Source organism: Falco cherrug, chromosome 9, assembly GCF_023634085.1.
Source record: "Falco cherrug isolate bFalChe1 chromosome 9, bFalChe1.pri, whole genome shotgun sequence".
NCBI lineage: Eukaryota > Metazoa > Chordata > Aves > Falconiformes > Falconidae > Falco > Falco cherrug.
In genome coordinates this window covers 42,264,358-42,288,946 of record NC_073705.1, presented here as the reverse complement: position 1 = coordinate 42,288,946, position 24,589 = coordinate 42,264,358, and the positions used below count along the sequence as shown (strand labels likewise).

The following is a 24,589-nucleotide window of genomic DNA, read 5'->3' as shown; positions in this document are numbered from 1 at the left end:
CACTCTTGAGTACAAGTAATCACGCTCATTATGGTTGTAATATTTGTAGCCTTTTCCCTGTTGATGGATGGCTATTATGTTATTGTATTCAGACATTTGCAGGTTCTGTTTTCTGTGCATTTGTTTCTCGACTGCTGAATAATTTTTCGTGCTTGCATAGTGCAGCACTCTGCGTAGTTAATGCTGTGAAAGGTGGCATATTAGTGTTACGGATGGAGTGATGGGAAAGAGGGTGCGATTTGATTGCTAAATACAAACTGCATGAGTTCTGAATACTGAGGAGTTCTACCCCAGCATGTCTGATATACAACTTCTGAGCATGAAGCTGTCTTTTTAATGTCTCCAAACAATGAATTACATTCAAACTATGGGATATACAAATGTATGTGTAGGGATTCTATATCTTCATTAAATGTCTATCATACTGTTCAGTTAATTATTTTCCATTGTTAAAGTTTGATAGCAGGAATGTATTTGCCAAGATAATATCAGAGTCAAAACTTCTGTAAGCAAGGTCACAGGAACCTATAAATGTATTATTTTATTGGTCTCGTTCATAAAACTGACTTTTGTGAGCTGTAAGTACGCTTAGAGGGTAGATCACAAATTAGCCCTTTCAGGATTCCTTTTGTGGATAATGTTAACAGTTTGTCTGTGAAATTAAAAATCAGTAGGCACATTCTGCCTTGCCCTGCTGTGAAGTTCTGCATTTTTGGAAGTAAGGGAAAAAGATGATCAAGTACTCAAAAATCATAAAAATTCAGTGGTTGTGAATGCTCGGTAGCTACCAATTAGAGGTTGTGTTAAGGTTCTTTGCCACCATCATTCTACTGCTGCAGATGCAATGGTTCAGCGTGTTTTGAGTGACGAGGCAAATTCAAAAACATCCTTTTTCAGATCTTTTCAGTGTGGACTTACCAATTTCCAAGTCTTATCATTTTTCTCCAATTGTGACAGTGAAAGCCGTGAATGTTCAATGGGATTTTTCTGCCTTTTTTTCCCATTCAGAGATAATTTATGTAAGTAGAAGATATAATGAGGATGCTAAATTAAGTGTGTCTATGTGTATATAAATAAAATTGGTTTGTTACCCATTTGCCAGCATTTTGGTTTAGCTGCAGCAGTGAGTATCATAACTGCTTTAAAATTGATTAGACAATTTAACTTGAAATTTAGGTCTGGATATGGCAGAAAGAGATAAGCCTGTGAATAGGAGCATAAAGCATTAATCTTGCAGTTCTCCAGCTGATCTCATGTTGTATTTATTCTTTGACTTTGAAGAAATTTAAAGTCTTATGCTTCCAGTGTGACCTATGCACACATGAGCGGTCTTTAAATTCTTATTATATGGGTCAAGAATCTCTGAGCCCTTTTGCTTGCTCTAAAAGAGAACTGTTTTCTTGTTAAAACAGAGGGACTTCTGCAGCATGCAGGGATGACATGGCTGGTTTTTTGGCAGGGGAGACCAGGCTGTTCAACTACTAGCTCTTCTGTAAGTGTCTGCCCAAAAGAGACCTGCAAGCAGTGTTTCTACGCAGTCCTGCTGGGCCTTCCAGTGTTGAAGCAACATGAATGTGCAAAACAAAGTAGCCATTTTAGCTGGAAGCTGATCTATTTTAATTTGATATGAAGCTTCTTACAGCAACTTTTCCTATGCTATTTTCATTTTTTTGTCTGTATTGTGGTGCTTCACCTAAGAAAGATCAATTTAGCCTCAGTGAAGTGGCAAAGCAACTGACATGAAAGCAGCCAGTTCTAATGCCTTCTCCACCTTTTTTCACATACATATCAGTAGTAACTTCCTTTCAGCTGGAGTTTTGGAGCACTTTAGGGCAAGCGTATGCTGGCTTTGAGTAAGTTCAGTTGCTATTTCTGCTTTTAGTAGACAACCTGTTTCCTGATGTTGGTCTATTCTTTAAATTGACCCTGGTATAAAGAGGTGGCTTGAAGTGGACACGCTTTCCGGTATGAAAACCAATTCAAAATACTCTCCAAAGCAGAAATGGAAAAAAGGCAAGGTACAAACGTGTTACCTTTTTAGTCAGTTGTTGATCTCCAGGATGCCTATATTACATTTACCACTCAACTGAAGTCTCTAGTTTTAACTAGCAGGTAGGTTGCTAAGTAATCTGCTGTAGCAGCCAGCATTTTTAAGTGGTTTGGTTGACATTATCAGACCCTAGCTGAACCCCTGCTTTAACAGCAGATAGTAGTATTTTCTGAAACACTTGGCATCCATGTTTAGATCAAAGTTACACTTCTTTGGGTAAGCTATTGAAAATTCTGCCTATTTTTGCCTTATAATTATATAACTTATATATTTATTTATTTACTATTTATATTTTAGTTAATTATTTGTTTAATTTAAAAAAATGTAATTAATTAATTAATAAAAATATAGTAGTTGTAATGCTTTTATAATATTAATAAACTCTAGTGGAAATGTTCCCCATTATGTAGTTGTTACAAGTGATGTGCATACATTACCAGACCGGATAGGATATTCTCACTCTCCTGTGCTATCCCGTCACCTTCATTTCTTTCTAGTTAATTAGGGTGCAGTGATGTTAAGCACTGTAGCTCACACTTTTATGCTATATTCCAGTACATCTCTGAACAAAATGCTGTTCCTAACATTGAAGAGGACTAGTTTTTGCAGGACCCAGATTCTGAGTTAGAGCATATGCTTTACAAGGGAATGCTTTTTCAAAATTTCTTGGTGGTCTGAATGCTAGGGTGTCTGCTCTGTGGGCAAAGCTGGTCACCTGCATGCTTGGTTCTTAGGATCAGTCAAACCTAAGAGAGCAAAAGCATGTTTTTCATGCTCTGTCCCTTTTTCCTTTGTTCCCATGCAATGGCACACCGATTGCTATTCAAAAGCCACCATTTACCAATACTCACTGAATTCTCCTCCTCCGTTTAATACCGTGTATCATTGTTAGGTTCCTGCTACTGCGGGAAACTGGAGTGTCGCTTGCTAGTCATGACTGTGAGGTATTTTACTTTTTTGTTTCATATACTGTTTGTATTTCAAAATCTGTAAACTGATTTTTTTTCTACTCTCAAAGAGCTTTAAAGATTTCAGAAAAGTGTTTATTTTGGATTTTGTTCCATCATAAAAGAAAGGATAGCTTAGCACTTAGTAAAGCAGGTGGTTTCTTTTCCTCAGACTTACATTAAAATGTTGCTAAAATTACCTGGAGATTTTCTGCTAGACATTTACCTAAACCATTTATTCACTTCTCAAGCAAAGAAATTAACAGGATCATGAGCCCAGACATCTGAAGAGGTATGCCAGACATTATTTCCAAGAATTGTATAGAAAAAAAATGCCCCTTTACAGAAGCACTTTTGCTCTTTGGCTGTCATCCATGTGCTCCAAAAGCTTTTCTCACCTCTGTTACTTTTTGTCAATGGTCAATACTGCTTTGCAGATGTCTTCTGCTAAGGCCCATGGGTATGGAGTATAGAAACTCACTTTTGAAGCAAAGAAGTTGCACGTTAATGTATTGCGGATATATATGGCTTGGATTTCCTGACTGCATGTCTGTTCAGGTCTTTATTCATTTACCCAGTATGCTGAGATCCGAGTCCATCCAGATCTGCAGGTCTGAGAACCTCAGAAGCATTACTGCTTAAGCACAGAGCCTCGTGTCTGGAAGAGCGATCGTATGTAGCCTTTTCAGTGTACCTGGTAGAGCTTTCAGTCATTTTTGAAAAACAAAAGGCTTACAAAAGAAAGCAATGCCATTTTCTCCCTGCTGGCTTTCTGAAATCTCATGTTGGGAAAAGCACTTACCATGTATTTCATATGAAGAGAAAGCTGTCAGCAATGACTGGTTTTTCCGAGTCTACTGCAGGCCGTTTAGCTGTTGACAATGTCATTGTGGATGGCACAAACAGAGTAGGACTTTGAGCAAGACCACACACTATCTGACTTCGATATTAGTTGGAAAGTGGGGTGGGGGTGGGTGGAAAAAGTAAGTGGGATGTTTGAAGGGGAGACAACCTGTTGGATGCAAGCTCATAAGATGGAACAAAAGTAGAAAATGTTCTATTTGGTTCTTAAAATCATCAGTAAAATTGCTTTTTTCAGAATACTAGCTGGAAATGTATGGATTTCATGGACTCTGTGATTGAATTTCACATATCCATGAGGAGAATTTTGAACAATCAGGCCAGCCTTAATATTCCTGCATTGAGGTGTTGGTATAATTCTGTGACAGCGTATGTTGAGAGGTGGAAATGTCCCTAATGTTTTCCAAGTCAAATGTATTATTATTATTATTACTGACTAGACTCACCTTTTGTGTCCAGTTTTTTATCAGTTATGATGGGAGTATAAATACTAACTTTTTGTATCATTAGATGTGACTGAAAATAATTCTGACAATGTGTTACCTCGCATCTTTGCATGAGCTTCCTATCTTCCTCATCTGGATGGAATTTGGGAGCTTTCCTCTCTTTTTTTACACAGACATTAGCCTTGTTTTTCTCCTTTGTTTCTTTATATTCTCACCTGTGTTTGATTTTTATTTTTTTTTAAATGCTCTGTTTCTTTACTCCTTTTCTTACACAATCTCTATTTTTTCATTTTTACTTATTTTTCTCATCTTTCTGTTGTGGTTTTTTTTGTTTGTTTGGGGTTTTTTGGGGGGTTTTTTGTTTGCTTTTGACTTTTGTCTTAGGTAGTGCAGGATCACCTAATGTTTCTGAATTTTACTGATCATGGAATGCTCTGCTACAAGGTTGCCTTGGGAACTAAGGGAAGACCTAATTTTAGAACCCGCAATGGTTTTGGGGGTCAATGGTCATTTGCTCATCTACCGTATACACTTAGAAATTAGAAAAAACTTGCCAAGAAAACTGCAGGGTCTCAACTGGGCAAATAGAATAGAGAGAATAAAGATCAGAAAATGAAATTGGTGTATATGGCCCTTTTACTGAGCTCAACAAAGTGATCACTGTTAATTGTTTCATTGTGAAGACAGCTTTTTATATATGTGTATACATATGTGTATGTACTTATACCATCTTTAAACCTTGAAGAGACTGGTTTCACTTTGTGCCTGAAAAATGGGTTTAGGAAGAATACTATTTCTATGTGTATTTATTTTAGTGATAGTTAACCATTGTGTTAACTGTAGACATTGCTGGCATCTCAACTAAATGTTGTAGCACCAGATAGCTTCAGATGTTTCTTATTCTCGAACTGCAGCTGCACACAGTTGTGATGAGTCTAGTGCTTATTCATGTGCGGAGTTTCATCCCTTTCCAATATTTCCCATCGCTGACATCGACACTTGCATAACTGTACCTCATAGTTGCTTCTCAGTACCACCTGTGAATCTTTGTGAAAGGCTGTTTGGAGGTGTAATTGTATTGGAGCACAGAAAAAGGGTATCTAATAGGTCTTTAACTGCATGAATCTTGCTTATTTTTTATGCAGGGAATAAATCACAAGATAGTGGGATTGCAGAGATGGAGGAACTTCCAGTCCCACACAACATCAAAATAAGTAACATCACATGTGATTCCTTCAAGATTTCTTGGGACATGGATTCTAAATCCAAGGACCGCATTACTCACTACTTCATTGATCTCAATAAGAAAGAAAACAAGAATTCCAACAAATTTAAACACAAGGTAATTTTCCTTTAAAAGTCAAGATGGAAATACTTGATTTTAAATAGATGAATCTCAGTGTTTTATTATCCTTTCAAAAGCAGACCATGGGAAATAGGTATTGGACTTCCAGCAAAGGCAGGTTTTGATTAATCTGATTGACTGACTCTTTTTTTTTTTTTTTTTTAAAAAAAAAAAAAAAAAATGGAATACCTTCTCTGGCTCTAGCCTATGTGCATGCACACACAAGTTCATTTGTTTCATGGAGAACTGCACATAACCTTTACTATTTCATTTGAAAACAGTTTGGAACCTGCACAATGTATTGCCAGACAGACATTTTTATTCCTGACTAGCTCTAAATCATTATTTAAACAATTCATGTATTCTGTGCCTGTCCTTGTTCAGTGACAGACTCATGAAAACAACACATGTCATTTCAACAGAAGAGTCACAAATTCTAATGCACTTCTAGGAAGGCTTCCAGCAATTTTATTTTGCAGCGTTCAGCACTGTGACCTGAATATTCATCTGGCCTCTTTCTTCAAGCCACTGATGCAGGGACATACTGAATGCATTGCGGAATCTGTACTTACCAAATCCAGCAAAATTTGCTTTGACCTCAGAACAGTTAAAATACCCAGATGTCTAGGGAAACGTGGAATGAGATAGAAGATTAAACAACACAATCACCCGCCAACTTAAAACCAATGTTGCCAGTACCTCTAAAAGATAAGGTTTGCCAAGGTACAAATAACCAACCAGACAAGTATGAGAGCTCTAATTCTTTCAACATCTAGATTACTATTGGTTTATAAATCAGTGGGATAACCAGGAAATATTTCCACCAATAACTAGAAAATATTTCCACAAATTTCTCTGAGTCTTTTTATTGTGAGGCTATTTTTCCTGTGACTTCTGTTAATAGCAGGTGTATAATTTTCACTTTTTTTTTTTTTTTTTTTTTAATGTGGTTGGAAATAACACATGCATTAAGTTTAATGAACAATCACTTAATACTGCTTGAAATTGAGAATTTTACATCTTTGGCCAAGATGTTGCAATTGCTAGGAGCCAGCATGGGAAGCACTACAAAATTTAAAGTTAGCACTATAAAATTTAATAGGAATTTATTATGCCCCATTTTTAATTGTAATAGCAAATAAAGTAGAATATATTTGATTTTTTCTTACTGTTATTACTTTTGGACTGACAACATTTGAATTTGAATTCCCATTTTATACTGCAGGAATGAGTATACCTTCTAATAGAAATGCTTACTGGGATGGATTCTTTTTTAATTTCTTTCATTTTATGAATCTACATATTTTTTCATTCATGTTCAAACTGGAGTAAAGTTGTAAAATTTGTTTTTGTGAAAGATGGAGCCACCCTAACAGATGAAACACTATGTATACTTCAAAATCTATATCCCAGTGATGAGACAAGTATTAAAATGGAGAGAAAAAGGGATATTGGTAGGGTAATAAAGCTAGGCTATTAGATTTATTTTGTGTTTCTCAGCAATTCCATAGCTTTTTACTGTGATAAAGCGTTTAGCCAAAGGAGAGGTAATTGGTTTTGTAAGAACAGGAGATTAAATTCCATCATTTAAAATTATGAGTAAATTGGATATTTTGTCAGAATTCAATTAAAATTTCATGGCACTAGTTGTGTTAGTGACTTGGTAAAACTTTTTTGGGGGAGAGGGTTGCTTTTTTTCCCTGGCCAGAATGGTGGAAATCCAGACAGCAGACAGGGTGAGCAAGAGAACTCTGCAGACTGAATGCTCTACAGCTATCCATGCCAGAGCACATACGTGTTTGCTTTCATGCATCTTTAGTACTAAGTAATTTTTAACAGGCTTCCTAAAATCAGCTTTTTTGAGAAATTAAAAACTGCTCAAGTTCCAAATTTGCCCTAACCCTAGTATGGTTGGAGACAAGCATCCTTCCTCCCTATGACGTTAGTTATAGTAGTTCCACGGCTGAAGCCCAGCAGCACACCCGCTGTGTAGGGAGGGAGCTGATAAACTGGCAGCTGCAGCACCAGGGACCAGAATCCGGAGGGAAATAAATCAGCCCCCACCCATCCATTGCCTTCATAACAAAGCTATTGTATAAAGATGGAAGATATCACTGCCCCTTTTCCAAGCAGAGCTGTTTAGAAAGAAAAGAGTGAGCCATACCACTTAGTTCTAAAAAAGAGCATTGGGACTTACTCTCAGGAGTCATCCAGCAGTCAGGCTGTGGAAGGAGATGGGCATCTTCAGGGCGGGGGGAGACGGGAAATAATCATTCTTACTTAGTTTACAGGTAGGGTAAATCATTCTGCAAGTTCGTGTCTCTCTCACAGTGACAGGCCCAGATGACCAGCTTAAACTATTTTCTAACCTGCAGAGAGTTAGTGTTAAGTCTCAGTTTGCTCACGTGGCTGTGAGCAAGTGACTTGGGTTATAGACCTAACCTGACAGATAGATGCTGTCCCTCAGGAAAGGGGTCTGCTTGCTTCCTTGTGTGCCCAGGAGACCATACATGAATGATCCATCCTTTCAATACTTCAGCATATTTAGGGTGCGTATAGTTTTATTATTTATGACTATTGTCATCATATCTGTGAAGGAGGAGGATTGCATTGGTAGTAGTATGTAAAGACTAGAATTCTAATAAAACTGTCTTTTCCTCAATGCAATTTGGGTATCTCCCCACTTTTTAAAGATATAGTAGTATGATTATTCCCTTGTAATAGGAAATGAGGCTTAGATATTTAGCAAAAGTAGGAATGGAGCTTGGGTGTGCTGAGTTCCCACCATGTGTCCTATGAGCAGACCTGGCAAAGGGAAGGATAAGATGAAACGGGAGAAAGCTGAAAATTGAAAGCTGCTTCTTTGGCAAGAAAAAGGGACTGCAAAGGATGCATCTTTCCCCAAAAAGGAGAGAAGTAGTGTGACTTGTGTACCTTGCTGCTTAGTTATTCAGTGTTTCCAGGTTGTTCCTTGAAATTATTGCTGTCTAGGTACCTTTAGAATTATCTGGTGGGTGCTGGCAGTGGAGCAGCCATCTGCCGCCCCAGAATCCTGGTGGTCCTCAAGCTGGCATATAACCTCCTTTGTGCTTTTTGGGGGGCTCAGCCAGGAGTGAGAGCTGAGCAGAACAGAGAAGAAAAGAAATGGAGAATCCCCAGAGAAATTTCAACCTTAACATTTGGACATTTTTTTCCCCAAGGTCAGGCCTTAAGGAAAAATGAAGTGTTTGCTTAGTAAAAGAACAGATTAGAGTTATGAAAAGCATCATATCTGCCCCTCCTCCCCAGCTGTACAAGAGATAAACCCCTCTATTTAGTGTGGGTTTGGGTAGTCTGCCCCGTTTTTTGGTACGGTTAGGAGAGTTTCCTGATACACAGCCCAAAGGTGAGGCTTTGGCGCACGAGGGCAATGAGGCTTTTAATGTTACATGAAAACTGGCAAAATTAATGGGGCAAACCCCAGCACCGGGTTATGGGCACAGAGGGCTGAGCGGGTGGAGGCAGTTGTTACCCTTTGGAAAGGAAAGGTGACAGCAACAGTAACGGTTGTGGCTGCACCAGCTGCTGGCTGTGTTAGCAGTAGCAAGTGCAGTCCCGTGGGATGTCTTTGCAATATAGTTCCAGGGTGGTAGCTTAAATGCTATTTGGGGTTTCTTTTTTGTTGTTTATTGTTATTTTTCTCTATCTCTTATATGTTATTTATGTCAGAGTGCACAACTGAATTCTTTACAGAGAAAGTTTTCTCCCAACTGTGATTTGATTTAAATGAGAATTAGCAAAAAAGAAATCATGACAACAAATTCTTACCCTTGATTATCAGTCAATCACATTTCAGTTCTTGTAATATCACAAGCTGCTAATTTTACAGTTGCGTAATACAGAAGCTGAAGAATATTTTTGGTGATAGAAAAAAAGAGAAGAAAGATACTTTCGCATAATAGAAGACAAGTAAAAAAAAAAACCAAACCTTTCAGGTCTTGCTTACAGATCATGAAAAGAAAATGTCTCTTTTCTATTTCTGTTTTCCTTAAGGGACTGCTGTGGTAGTATTTCTAGGTGGATGACTATGGACAAGTATTTATGGGTGGACAGCTATGGATGTTACCTAAAGTGCGCACTTTTCAGATGGCAGCCATCTTCTTATTCTGTGATTGCTGATATATATTCAAGAGTAAATCTCTCTCTCACTATCACAGCTCCTCAGGTACACCATGCAGGGAACCATTCAACTCCACTGTGAGACCTTTCACCCAAAGTTCTAGCATAAACTGTCCAGTTCTTCAATTTTGTCTTCCCCTTTGTAGCATAAACTGTCCAGTTCTTCAATTTTGTCTTCCCATTGCAGCCTTTGGTACTGTAGAAATTAGGTATTTCAACAACGACAAGCAGCTGTTCATCTTTGTTGCACTATGGTGTGATACAATGGAAGAGCACAACAGAGTATCTGGAACGGTGGCAGGGTGGGAAGCAAGAGGTGCAATGACAGGCACAAACTATCTAGCTGTATGTTTGGCTTGTTCTGGCCCTTTCTGTACAGAAGGGTATTTTGATGCATTTAAAACACACAAAGTGACTCTGCAATGTGTTTAATTATTGCTGTTTGGTTTGGAAGGTATCAACAGCAATATAAGTGGACTGATCACTGACAGGAGGAATTTGGTTACGCTGACTGAAAGAAAACAATGGCTATGAGAGCGCAAGAAGTTCTTAAAGATATCCTTGTGCTCAGTAGCTTGTCTTTCTTTGTTTGCATACTTCAGCACAAATGCCTTCGGTCTGAATTGTATAATCGGCCTATATATAATAATATCAGTCTATAGTCACTTGGAACCATTAATAAACTCATACATGCAAGTTATCATCGTTGCTCTTAGAGCAAACCTTAGACCATTGTCCTCGGCCACTCTATTTAACTTTGCTGCACCAATGAATTGTGAGAACTAAGGTTTACACAGAAGAGCCAGGGTTTGGGGATTACATTGCAAAAAGAACGAGGGAAGGGGCGGTGGATTGGTTTGCTTGCACTGCTGACTTGTGTGTTGGTTTTTTTGTCTTTGTTTTCCATCAGGATGTACCCACTAAACTGGTGGCCAAAGCTGTTCCCTTGCCTATGACAGTCCGCGGGCACTGGTTCTTGAGCCCAAGAACAGAATACACGGTAGCAGTGCAGACGGCATCGAAGCAAGTTGATGGCGATTATGTTGTTTCTGAGTGGAGTGAAATCATCGAGTTTTGCACAGCAGGTAATATTGCTGAGGAAACACGCACCGCAGGGTGTATGCAATTGATGCTAGCTTTGCTGCCCCGGTGGGTTAGCCATCCACCAGCGCCAAGCAGGCTAAGGGGGTTGTAATAGTCAAACCCAGAAACGTGAATTCTAACTTTAGGCTGTGTGTGTGCTCGGGTTTGGCGTGTTGAGAGGCAGCTGGACTGCCCCTTTGTTCCGCAATAACTTGGCTGCCCCACAGTGCTGTGCCTGGCACCACTGCTTGTCCCACGCTAGGGAAGGAGACTGGTGAACCAAAATGGGGCAGGACCACTTGCCTGCCTGCTGCTGGCTACTAGCAGCTGTGGAGAAAAGACAGCGTGGCAGCTGCCTAAGAGACAGCTTGTTTAAGACATTCTGCTGCTCTCCCTTCTCTGCATGCTGCAAAGCCTGAGCACTACCAACACCCTGTCTTGAGGATCGATTTAGCCCGTCATTGACTTATAAGTCTCTTCCTTGGATGTTCGTCACCTAGTGCTGCTGTGCTTGCCTGTGTGAAAGCTGAGCGCTGAAGCGAGATCTTTATGAATCCCATGTTGGTTGAGATGCCATTTGGGCTGGGTCCTAAGCAAAATTTTTTTAGTTATGTGAATTTGTTATTGACTTGCAACCAGGTACATTGTAGCAAACAATTTATCAAATGACATACGCCAGAGAGGGCAGTTCTCGGTTCCTCTGCGGTCAGGTAACCAGTGCTAACACAGGAAACCCTGAGCTGAAAGGCGCTGTAGGCTTGCAGAGTGTTCGCGGGGAGAATCAGGCATGTATATTCCTGCCGTTCTTCTGTCACCACTGTTGGAAACTGCTGTTGGACTAGTTTCTGTATAGTTACTGCTTGATGTGAGGTATGTTACCACACCCTGGTCCAATTTGAAGTCTGCATGTCTATGTAGCTTTTGGAGAACATTGTGGTTTTTCCCTTCCCCCCGTACTAGCAGATTGTCCTTTCTTTCCAGATTATTCAAAAGTTCACCTAACACAGCTATTGGAAAAAGCTGAAGTGATTGCAGGCCGTATGCTTAAACTGTCTGTTTTTTATCGGAATCAGCACAAAGAATACTTTGACTACATCAGGTAAGAAAGTAAACATATGCAAAATTGTTGGGCAAATTAAGGGAGTAGTGAAAATAAGTAAATGGAGGCAGCTGTTCTAAAGTTAGAGCATAATGTCTGCATGCTTCATTGCCAGTTCAGAAGAAGGGATGAAATAAAGTATAACCCATTTCTTCCACCTTGCTTAACTCAGCACTTCCACTAGGTAATATAAGTTTGTGTTTTGAAGCAGAAACTGAAGTACCAACAGGGTCTTCAGCCTGATTAAGTTGTCTGTTATCATAACAGAGTGTTTACTAGCCAAATACTTCTATTATACTAAGAATATCAGAATAAGACATCTAATAGTAGGGTTGCACAACTGTGTGCATGGGCAGTTGCCTGCATTTGAGAGTTCCATCTCAAGTATTTGCTCTCCACATACAACCACCCCATTTCTTTGCCCAAATGTAGTACCGGGGCTCTGCAATCCAAACGTTAATTCACAGAACATGTGCGGAGGGAGAGGGAATGATGTTTAGACAGTTCTTGTAGAACTTCTTGCCCTGTGCTTCGGTTGGAATGAGTCAATTGGGATTAGCGGGAGATAGGTTCCTTATTCCTGTCAGAGACCCCATGTGCCCTCTGCACACGCAACCAGAAGTGTCATTAAAATAGAAAAGACGACTTTTCAAGAGGAGTCAAAGCTCATGTACTGACTGAGCAGGAGCAGTCACCGTGCAGAGCTAACCTTCCACCATTAGAAGAACATGGATGAGAGGTAAGCAGTGTGTCGCCACCTACTCCAGCACTATGTCAGAAGGGCGGCAGCACTGACTGTGCTGCTTTAACGTGCACTGAGAGATGGGGCTGCTTCCCGTTTTATGTGGGTGGCACGCTAGTACCTGTCTAGAACTGAGTTTTTTAAAACTGGTGAAAAAAAAATAATACGTGAGGGAATCCAACACCAAAGAGCAGACTCCACCACGCTTGGAAACATTCCCACTTTGTAGTCCTCAATTACAGGAGCGTCATGTATATTCCGAGCATGGGGTTTGCTCTTTCCCTTCTGTGTTTTGGAAGAATTATTTTATTGCTCATAGTGACAAAACTGCAAAACTCGATGGAAGCAGAGAATTAATTACACTTGTTGAGGCTCTTTGAGGACCTTGTAAATCTCTACTGCCATCATAGATGAGATGCCACAGGAGGGAAATGCCTGGGGTGGTTCTAACGCTCGTATAGCCCTGTTTTCAGCTATGTAAACAGTGCTACCTGCCTTTGTGTTCATAGAGCTTTGAAAATTGCCACTGAGGTGCATTTATAGCTGTGGGTTTGGCAGTGTTCTGCCAAATAGGACTTTAATTGATTGCACTTATCTTTTCCCCTCCCTCCTGTTACGTTCTTTCTTGATTCAATACAAATAGAGACAAGATTGTTTTCCCCTCTGTAATGAGTTAGAGACAAAAAAGCTGTGTTTTACCGGGTCTGTACGAAGCTAGAATACCTGTAACTGGCTGATCAGAAAAGTACTAATATAGTCGCAAGGGAATTCCTTCCACAATACACACTTCTGAATGTTCTGTTAAAACCCTAACTACATGTACCTTTTAGGAAAAATTCCTTGTCATAGCATGCCTGCCAACAGCCTTTCTGGTGTCATAACTAGGAAACAAGCTTGGAAAACCTTACAGAGTAGCTCTAGAAGCACTGATAAACCAGCAACTGCCACGGTGCTAAAGCGACAACCCCTAAATGCAGGGTTTGAAGTGTGAGCTTGTAAGTAGCGTTCACGTCCCTACTGCTTGCCTTGGCTGGGAGCAGCTCGGACCCCTGGGACGAGTGACCTAGCTGGCCACTGGATGTCAGTATCTTGCCATGGAAATGGGACTGCAAGCAGCCTTGCTTTCTAGGTTGCAGAGGATATTCAAGCTGTCGGATTTTCCTCCCTAGTAGTCGCATCAGTCATAAAATACCAATTGTACCCCCCACTCCAGTCAATGTCTTGTGAAACTATGTAGTATTTGAATGGCTCACCAAACTTCTGAAATTCATCTTAGAGTCAAGTTAAATTATACTGCTGAGGAGACTAGACATAATGAAAAAAATTACAGTTGGAGACATTACTGAGTTGATTGAGAGCTGTTTTGTCTGTGTACATTGAATTTGTTTGCTTTGACTGCTACCTCCTGCTTTAACCAAGTAAAAACTTCTCCCACACAGCACCTGGACGTGTTGCAATAAGTTAAAAGCAGAGCAAGAATAATCTTTCTTGGCTAGTTTCCCCTCTCCTTTAAAAAAAATAAAAGATGAAAGAAGGGGAAAAAAATGAAAAAATAATAAAAGTAAAAGTAAGAGGAGAAGGTAAGATCTCCAGCCTCCTGCGGTTTTCATCTGTCAGTGTGTATAAAGGCATTTTTTAAGGGTGCCTAGTACATCTGTTGTTGTGCGGGACTTACCAGAAAAGGAAACATTCCCTTTTCTATCACATGGCTGCAGGTGCAGACAGCACCACAGCCATTCCTATGGCGCTTCCAGGTGTGGGGCAGAAATTCTGGGGAACGTTCTGCTATACATAAAAAGTTCAGGTGCTAAGGAAGATTAGATTGGGTGTTTCTCGGACTGTTCTCCTAAATCTAGCAGCCTAATGCTGCTGAGTGCAATTTGGGATTTAGGGTTTTAAAAATTCACTTATTACATTGCATGTTTCTTTTCACTGGAGCCAAATTGAGCTCAGCTTGAAAAATAATAATAATTAAAAAAAAAAAGTAAAAAAAGAAAAAAAAGTCAGTCTTATACATTTTTTCCCATTAGGACTAGTGACTAGAAGCTGGATACCAACCAAAGTGGAAACTACCCAAATTGCCTAATACTCTGGTGCCCAGCTCTGCTCTGATTGAAGAAGGCAGTAGACAAATTAGAGTTGAAATTACCATTGGGGGGGGGAAACTATGGCAGACAGTACATTTCTTCCTATAAGCTCTCTGAAAAACATCGTTCAGAAATAACTTTCACTGGCAGTTTTCTACATGAAGTATATACTGCCTGTGCTAAAAATATGCATTAACAAACAGGATATTCAGCACATTGAGACTGACTTGCAATTTTCAACATGTGATTAAACTAAAATGTGTTTATTGTTAGAACTGCAGTGGAAGGCTGAACAATTCAGCTAATTAAAGATATTGGTGGTTTGGGGGCTTTTTTGTTTGCCTGAATTTAATGACCACACGTCTCACAGCTGACTGAGAAGCCAGACTGGAAAAGCAGATTTTGCCCTTGAGCAGAAGTTATTCTAGCTCCTTCCGAGTCTGGCGTCTCGGTTTTCTTGGTCCTAAGACCATGATGTTAAGCACAGTTTTCAGTTTAACGTTTTCCTTTGTGTCCCTTTAGCATTGTTACCAAATAGCGTGAGGTCCTAACTTTCCACTTTGTCTTTTAATATCTGTTACAAAATAAACAATACCAGTCATTCGTTTGTAGAGAGCATCATGGGAATGCTATGCAGCCCTCTGTTAAGGATAACAGTGGCAGCCATGGCTCTCCGATCAGTGGGAAGCTGGAAGGCATCTTCTTTAGCTGCAACACTGAGTTTAACACTGGCAAGCCACCACAAGATTCACCTTATGGAAGATACAGGTTTGAGATTGCAGCTGAAAAACTCTTCAACCCAAATACTAACTTGTACTTTGGAGACTTCTACTGCATGTACACAGCCTACCACTACGTCATTCTCGTTATTGCCCCTGTTGGATCACCAGGAGACGAATTCTGTAAGCAGCGCCTTCCTCAACTAAATATAAAAGATAATAAATTTCTGACCTGCGATGAAGAAGATGGTGTCATGGTTTACCATCACGCCCAGGATGTTATTTTGGAAGTAATTTACACTGATCCTGTGGATCTCTCCCTCGGCACAGTTGCGGAAATTACTGGTCACCAACTAATGAGCTTGTCTACTGCAAATGCAAAGAAAGATCCCAGCTGCAAGACCTGCAATATCAGTGTTGGACGTTAAAACTTCCTTCATTACTTAGGAACCTTCAAACCTCTGTTGCCCATTTCCATAGTCAGACATTTTTGCCAGAAGCATGCACATGCCGCTGTCACCAAAAGCAAACACGAGTCTTCAAAATCTCCAATAGCATTTTTAGTATTTCTTCTCTCCCTCTTTCCCTTCTGTTCCCCTGATGCTTTAAATGATTAGAAGTCCTGGATTTCTTTCTGGCAACCATTTATACCTAGATGCTGCAAAAATTGTTTTCTGTTTCTTGCCAAACATAACAAAATCCTATATAAACTGCTTTAGCAAAATAAAAATAACGGCTTAGAAATGGTGTTTAAATATGCATTCGTTTTAACTACTGAACAAATACTGGGATAACTCCAAACAGCATGAAAGGTTGTAATTGCAGCATGATTTAAATCTCAGAGCCTAGAAATGTCAGCACTTCCAACGTGTTGTTTGACAGTGTTATTTATGTTATTTATATTAGCTAACTGAAAACAGAAACTGTGTCTCGACATAATAAATATAATAGAAAAATATTTTATTTGTACTGTTGTATAAAATATTATACAATCATATAGAATATATAGATTACATTTTAATATCAATTGTATACATATGTCATGAAATCATTTTCCCTTATCAAAGATGTAGTTTGTAAACTTCAAATAGCTCTGTATCTGTTCCTGTTGCTCTAGACGACTTTAATTAAAACAGATTTATGAAGGAGACCATTTCTGATTCATAAAAGTTGTTATAAATTATTATTCAGTACACTGAAACAACAAACCTCTGAGAAATAAAAAAAATCCTTTTTTAGTGTTCATACTTTTTCCTCCAAACTACTTGAAAATGTGTATGTCTTCAAAAATCATGCTGAGCCATTACATACAATATAAATACAAACGTGGTTGATACATAATAGGTTTTATAAAATGAAAATATTCTTACCAGGATAGAAAACAGGTTCCTTATACTACATGATCAATACAAAATGACAGTTAAAGCAAAACACTAAACATGATTCAACTTACTCAAGTCCCTTTTTTTTTTTCCCCTTCTTTCTTCCATCATGTCTGCCCTAGGTATTTCCCAGAATCCCTGTTCTTCATTTCTAGTACAAAACCCACTGATAATCCATCTGTTAATATTCCACTTTTCACACAAATGGTCTATCACAAATAGTGAAAAAATCTCCTTAATATTACAAAGTGTGGTGCTCTGAAAGTTAAGAAAGATGCATAATTCCAATGGAAAAATAACTTTTTATAATCTTATTTTCAGTAAACAAGAAGTCTAGCGTTCCTCATCAGATAACTGTAGCACTCCATTATATACCATGTACTTTATCTATCCAAAATATCTTAGCATAATGCAATAATCTAGTCTTGTTTTAATATATATATATGTGGCAAGTTATAACACAAGAAATACTTTGACATTTTACAAAGTGCATGCGTCTAAACGAGCTTTGGTAGTCAGAAAAGCAAATGTTATAGCATCAGGCAAAATAAAGTGCAAAGTTTAATACAGAAATAAAAATTAGCATGTAGTTAATCTATTTACTGAATTTTAAGTACCGTGAGCCAGGTCCTGTGAACCGTGTGAAAGCCAGTACATTTGTTTTCTCTCTTCCCAGTGTCTATTTGGTTTTGCCAAACACTTTCTCTTATTTCTAAAAAAGCAATAGTTCCATTTGGCAGTCATGTTCCGTCCTTCTTTTTTTGCATAGGCAGCATCACTTTGCTCTACTCCCAGAATTTTAGACCAAATCTTGGCACTAGTTCTTTGTATGCACCTTTCTTTGAAGCTACTGGAATTCATTGAATAACAACTCCATCTTGAAAGACAGAGTATGTTCATGAGGTTTTCCTTCATTTATTTGAAGCTCATGTTTCTTTTAGTCTAGTGAATTAGCACATTGAGAACCGACATTAATAGTTAAGTACAGTGCATGTTGATTCTGGAAAGAAATGGGCGGTACGTTATCATGTACTAAGATGTACTAAAAACCTGGAGAGCATTTCCTCACCTTTTTTAAAACTAAGAGCAGGTCAAACTGAGGATCTACAATGCTTCAGTGTCCTTTTAAGTTCTAACATTCTCACAGTGCACTTCAAGGCTTTTTCAAAAGGAAAAAATATATACTATAGTCCACTCACCCGTGCTTAATTTTGTTGCATATTGCTGTCCTCTCTCATCCCAGCTAGTGTAATTGGTAAAGTGCATCAAAAATCTCAGTGTGTCAAATAATTGTGCAGCAGACCAAGACCTGTAAAATTACTTCCTCTTTTTCATTACATTTCGTTTGCTCGGGTTTTTTTTGCTTGAGAACAATACCACAGCATTGCAACTTCAAATTGTTTTAGAAATATCATGCTTACTGATGAGAACCTCCAAAAGCCTGATTTTGGCTTTTGTGTGCTTGTATTCAGAGTATTCCTCAGCCATTGGCACCCGATCTTCTTTTTGAGGACTCCTGTGAACAGCAAATACAAATGCCATCACTTTTGAGTAAGAGGAAAAAAAGTATTTAAAATTAATTCTCCAGAGACTAATGAGGATTGAGTTGGATAATATTTTTTTCCCCTAACTGTGGGTGACTATTTGACAGGACTAACATGTCTAAGGGAAATGAAATAATGGTATTTAAAATACTGAATTTTCAAATACCAGGTAATTTTCTTTCTCATCAGCTATGCAAGCATAACTACTTCATTCTCAAATATGCAGAGCAGTTATTACATAGAGCTTTGAAAACTGTTACCAGAATACTGCATGCCCATATCCTCCATGGTTCTCAGCAAACAAGTTTGCTAAATGAAGGGAGGAGGATAAGCAAGGAGTGAAAAGCAGCCATTATTTATCTGTGGGTGAAAGAAACAGTGGCTTCTGGTTTTAAATCTGGCCTTTTAAAAACTGCCTAACTGCCAAGTGTAATCCTGCAGACTGACATCCTCAGGCAGACTCTTTAGCAGCCTCCCTCCCTTCAGCTCAGGAAAAATCCTGTGCTGAGGAGGGGTTTGTACCCATTGCAGGCATGTCCTGGAAGATTCCCCCAATCCAGATGGTCCTCAGGGATGCCCACATCCTGGAGGAACCCAGTGGGGAGGCGGACATCTCCACAGAGACCAGACACCTCCATGGTATCTTCCAGTCCATAGCTGCAGCTTCCTGGGCTTGCTCACCTAAGAGTACCCACTCTAGCAGAAACACATCTGCACAGGAGCCCAAAGGGGAGAAGGAAAGAGCTTTTGTTGAGCTGGTGATTTACCTTCCTGTTTGTTTATAGAATTGTTCCTCAAACTCTCTCAGAGCTTTGCGAAGCCTTTTCTTATCTGCTCTTGTTTCTCTGAGATGTTCAAGCAGAACAGGCCTGTAAAACAGAAACAAGAACATGAAACCCCCCTGTGCTTGGAAGTATTGTAAAAGCTGTGGCTTTGCATAATAAGCAGTCTGCTGCAATGGGCCACAGCAGGCACTGACCGCAGTGCCCCCAGCCACTGCACCACATCTCTCCAGCTATGGCTGTATGGGCTGTACCATCGCACATCACGAACAGCTGTGTTCCTTCCCTTTTACTGGTATTCTCACCCTTCTCATAAAGCAAAAGCAGAGACTCTATGGACAACACAGGAGGAAAAGTTTTTGGATAGAACCTTGCTAGTGGTCTTAATTCTGTGTGGAATTAATGGAACTGACAGGGCTCAGCATCTCGTAGGAAATGCTTTGCATCTCTGTAACTGAACTAATAAACTCAACATCCAAGCCCTGCTCCTAAAAGCAGCTGTTATCAAACATTATGGTGATGCAGTGGAAGTGCTAATGGTACCCAGAATCAATATTTTTGGGAGTCATGTTTTAGCTGGTACTTGGAGAAAAAGGTGTTTAAGCATATGAAGCTGTTTGGGTGTTTTCTTCCCCAGGGTTAAAAAAAAAAAATGCACAGGCATATCTTCACAGCATTTGTGCACCAACTATGGCATATATACTTGAGTTACATAGAAAACCAAGACTTTTTTATTCATTCCCCATTTTGGTAGAGCCTAGTCAACTTCATTTATGCATCTAAGTGCTGCCAATCAAAACGCAGTGAAAAGATACCATCCCATAATCTATGAGAACACATCTGTTGCTGGAGGGCATATTCTTCAAAAAGTTTCATGGCTGAGTGATAACAGCTCATATGCATCTTGAGATCTGTTTTGTCATACAACCTGAAATTCCTAACTACAAATCAGAAGGAGCATTTTACTCTGGTTTTATAATGGAAGGTGGGAGGGTGGTGGTAAGTCTTCTGGGCATCCAGATGCTAATAACTATTCTTATGCAAGGAAGAAATTTATTTTACACATATTCAGTGGCCGCCCATGTGACCATATATTCTGTGAACCTTCACTCAGCTCACCCATTGCTGTTTTTACGCCTCACATCTCTGGCATTTTTACATCGCTCACAGAGTAAATCCCAGGGCACACACACAGGAGCAGACTGCCCTGCTTCGCTGAATTGTGCTTTGTTTTATGACTGCTTTGTAAGAACATAAGTACTTAGGTATCTAAAAATTCTGTAGCAGCTATCGGTGATCTGTGTATCTTTACTATGCCACTATGTTGTATCTACCATTCTGTATATGTAGTTATTTCTCCTATCTGCTTACATTCCTTCACCCTTCTCTTCATGGACTTGGCACAAAGTTGTTCGAATAAATAGCTCAAACCACAGTGTGCTGCCCAAATAACAAATAACCTTTGCCTCTTTTCTCCTTTATGAAAACATTGAATCTCTTCTTTGGTATAGAATATTCTCATGCAATAAGTATGGATCATGTTTCACTTACAAAGTCTATGTGAAATATTTTAACATTCAAGAAAAAAAAAAAACAACCCAGAACTTACATTGTTGCCTCATGTAAATTAGACATAGACAAGGCTGTTTGCCTGAAAACTTTCCTTTCATCCAGAGGTGAAACATATGCAGGCTCAGTCTCCTCCTGAGAGTAACACAGGTGCTCATCAACAGGGAGGCAAGATATTGGACCAGATGATAACTCGTGGGTGCCTTGAGAATGGTCTTCATCTGAGTCTTCCTCCTCCTGCTTGCAAAATATAAAGCATTATTAAATTAGTTGTATACATTACAGTACTAACACTTAATAGGATGACAGCATAAAAAAATAGGACTTGATTTCCTGGATGTATTCATTGAAATAGGTTACACATATTGAAAGCTTTACCCAGAGATCATTCTATCTGAGATCATTCACAAGAGCTCTTGTGGGGCTCACTGAGTTACTGTGTATTGTCCACCAACACTAAACAGGACAGAAACTGGCCCTGCTTCTGAGTATCTCCAGCCAGCAATTTATTTCTGCTTACTAAAACCCCTTTGTAAGTAGCAAAGACTTGAAAAACATTCTGTATTTATGTAAGCAGTGCAGTCTTGCTGGAATTTACACTCCTGTTGTATACCATCTACTGTTTGTATTATGTCCAGAATTTCCGACCGTAACAAAGGTTAAGGTAGAGATTTCACATTTTTATAGCTACAAATGTTAACTACCAAACAGTGATGATGATGTCTTCCTCATGTTCCTTCATACTCAGAAGCAGAGCTTTTGAAACTAAGGCTTAAATATAAAAACTCCATGGAGCAACGTTGATAAGAAGTAACTTCAGTTAGGGAATTTCAGTTAAATGTTTAAACAAAATATTTGTGTGCATGTGTACAAAGATTTACACTGGGATTATTCAAAGAAATCTAAAGCTCCACTGTCATGTAACAAGACAATGGTTCATAATTTTTAAAATCGACATGCTAATTAACTTCCAAATAGCCAGATTCCGCTACTTCTACTCACAGTGAGACCAGTACTGTTACATTACATTGATAAATTATTAAAGTGCTACGGATTATATGTATGTGCTCCATGACCGGTAAAAGCACTGTCAATAAAATATAGACGATAGATATAGTGACAGTATAATGCTTCATGGAAAGAGGCAGGTTTCACTCTGTGCTGCGTACATTAGCCATTATAGAAAACTAATGCCAGCCTTTGATCTCTTACCCAGTCACTTGAAGTGACTGCCTCAGAAACTGCCGCTGTGTGTTACAACCTCTGGCATGCTTAGAAGTTTAATTTTACAGAGCTTTTGCTCTATTTGAAATATCAACACCCTGTATTAACCAATGAGCAGAATTGTCAAATATCAGTAGTTCTATTGCTGCCAAACTGACATACAGGTACAAATCAACCACAGCATTTAGTATGTTTTCTTGACAGCAGATATGAATTCTTTCCAACTTACAATTGTTGTGATCAAAGATGGCGTTGCGAGAAGTTTCTTGATAATTCTGTATCTGTCGTAAAGAGGTTTCATGAGACTCTTTTCTGGCTTAGCTACCTAAAGAGAAAACATAACAAAATATACTCCTCCCAAAATGAAAAACGATAATAAATAAATAAATAAATAAATAAATAAATAAATAAATAGATTTCTCATTTGCTCCTGTGAAGCTGAGAAAGGTATTAGATGAGTATGACCTGATGTGTATTTTGCTTCCATAAAATTTCTAAGAAGAAAAATAGCAATCTGTTGTCTAATGGAAAATACCCAATGTGGATTTCTCACTTCCTTGAGCCGCACTGCCAAGGCAGAGGGTAAAGTATTCTCTGTCTCTGAAGATGCTAACAGAGTTGTAGGAGTTAAGATATGCTTCTGCTGTGCATTGCATTGATGTCTCACTTCACTGTGATAATGGCAACAGGCTAGCTACGGTAACGCAACACTCTGCCTGCGACAATATACTCAGAGGCCCAGCGGGGAGGAAAGCGCTGAGAATACAGCCTTGCGGCCCCAGCGAGGGAGCTGGCTCCGTGCGGAACTGCTGTGTGCATCCCTCGCTGGAACTGCCTTCCACAATCGGGAATCACTGTCTGTTCATTTAGTTTGCTCTTGCTATTTTATGAGCACTAGGAGCACTGATTCAGAGGAGAATATTATTTTAGATGAGGTATTAAGAGTCTTATCCAGCCACAAATATTTGAAAATTCAAAAATAAACCTTACAGAAACTACCTGTGCAGTAGAAAAACTTCCTGTATTAAGGAAAAAAAAAAAACCCAAAAACCAAATCCACAAGAAAAAAATCCCCAAAGCCAGAAAAACAACATGCTCCTCAGTGATAAAATTTCAAAACACAGTCATTTGCAAACTAGTCCACCATCAGCTCTGCTCCTCAACTCACGTGCCTATCAGTCAGCACCCACTGGGAACAATTTCAGCATCTTTTGGCACTGCAGCTGTGCTACTGCATTGAGGCCCGGCTACACATGCTCAGATGAGTGCATGCACGGCAGGTCTGAAGATCCCGCAGACTGGGTGGCTGTTTGGACAATAGTCCAGAGTTGCTCAGAAACAAACACCTGGTCAGCAGGAGCAACGGTGACAGTAGGCAAATGCAGGTTGATGACACCGCATGCGTCTAGCTGATTGAGTGGCTAGGAACTATTTCCGGGGGCATGCTTCACTGCAGAGGGCAGGGCTTGCCTATCCCAGCTGGTCCACTTTTCTTCCCCGGGCTTCATGTTCCATTTGATTACAGCACGTAAGAGCTCTAGGAAATGCCAAACAAGCCAGAGTAGATACTTTTTTTTGTTTTAAACCTAGTCAGCGCCCAGTCCATCTGACTTTGCTCAGGGCAGTCTGGATAAAGATGGTGCTCCTCCATACTTGTACATCAGCAGGGCAAACATTGTCACCAGCGCTCTCCACTGTGTTTCAAGGCTGCTGAGTCATAACACTGTGAATATGCAGCAGCTTGATAATTTTTTCTGATGAGTTCTCTCATTGTATTTCCAAAAAAGGTTTCTACAATAACTGACATTTTCTAGGACTGAATTTTGCTATTGTTTTAAAAAAACAAAACCCCACAAGAAACCACCAATTTTTTTTGCATAATAGGCTAAATGTCTGATTATTTTCTCAGAAGCCCAGTACATTCCATTCAGATCAACCTTTCGATAGCGCTGTGGTGTGATATTTGTTAAACGACAAGGCACGTCATAGGTTGCTAGTTCAAACATCCAAAGTAGGGAATCTTGAGGCTTCAGCAATCAACGTTCAAGTATTGTAAAAATCCATTTTATGCACCGGGATGCCTCTTTGATAGCAGAGGCACCTGTTTTGTTAATGTCACTGGAGTGCTTCTGCCTGGGCAGTCACTAATTTGCTGTTTCCAAGTCATCAACTCCCAGCTTTGACAAACTGCATGAGCTCCCCCAGCAGATCTCTCTTCCTTGGCCCCTCCAGCTCTGAACTGAGCACAGGGCCTGTGCTTGCCACTGAGCTTGGGCCTCGTTGGCCTCACGCTCCAGCTGTTCCTGGCGCCCAGGATGCATGCAGGCTCTTCACACCTTTCCCAAAGGAAAATACTTTGATATAGGTACAAAGATTAAAATTTACTTCTCTAAGAGGCATGATTACTTCAGTATGTAACTCTGTGTGGAGCCTCTCCAGATTGTTTATTTATTTTCAACAACAAAAGATGATGGTAATTTTTGCCTAACTTCCATTTCACTGCTTTAACTTCTTGACTGTCCCAGAGCTTTCTGCAACCTTAAGTCAATGG

The 24,589-nt window shown here is 39.5% G+C and overlaps 2 protein-coding genes across 5 annotated transcripts in view; one reads left to right on the top strand and one right to left on the bottom strand.

The window, feature by feature from the left end:
* Positions 1 to 16,690, top strand: part of PHYHIPL (phytanoyl-CoA 2-hydroxylase interacting protein like) — a 79,642-nt gene extending 62,952 nt beyond the window's left edge. For all 4 annotated transcript variants that reach the window (XM_027817165.2, XM_027817164.2, XM_027817163.2 and 1 more), the window contains exons 2-5: positions 5,450 to 5,646; positions 10,718 to 10,892; positions 11,872 to 11,989; positions 15,431 to 16,690. In XM_027817165.2, coding sequence (XP_027672966.1) covers positions 5,482 to 5,646; positions 10,718 to 10,892; positions 11,872 to 11,989; positions 15,431 to 15,965 — 993 coding nt within the window. In that variant the 5' untranslated portion in view covers positions 5,450 to 5,481 and the 3' untranslated portion in view covers positions 15,966 to 16,690. The remainder of the gene's footprint in view (positions 1 to 5,449; positions 5,647 to 10,717; positions 10,893 to 11,871; positions 11,990 to 15,430) is intronic.
* Positions 16,691 to 18,282: 1,592 nt separating this feature from the next.
* FAM13C (family with sequence similarity 13 member C) overlaps positions 18,283 to 24,589 on the bottom strand; it is a 134,460-nt gene continuing 128,153 nt past the window's right edge. Inside the window, exons 19-22 of the mRNA XM_055721219.1 lie at positions 22,268 to 22,363; positions 20,855 to 21,054; positions 19,231 to 19,332; positions 18,283 to 18,435 (exon numbers count right to left, since the gene is read on the bottom strand). Of these exons, the coding sequence (XP_055577194.1) occupies positions 18,312 to 18,435; positions 19,231 to 19,332; positions 20,855 to 21,054; positions 22,268 to 22,363 (522 nt within the window). The 3' untranslated portion in view covers positions 18,283 to 18,311. The remainder of the gene's footprint in view (positions 18,436 to 19,230; positions 19,333 to 20,854; positions 21,055 to 22,267; positions 22,364 to 24,589) is intronic.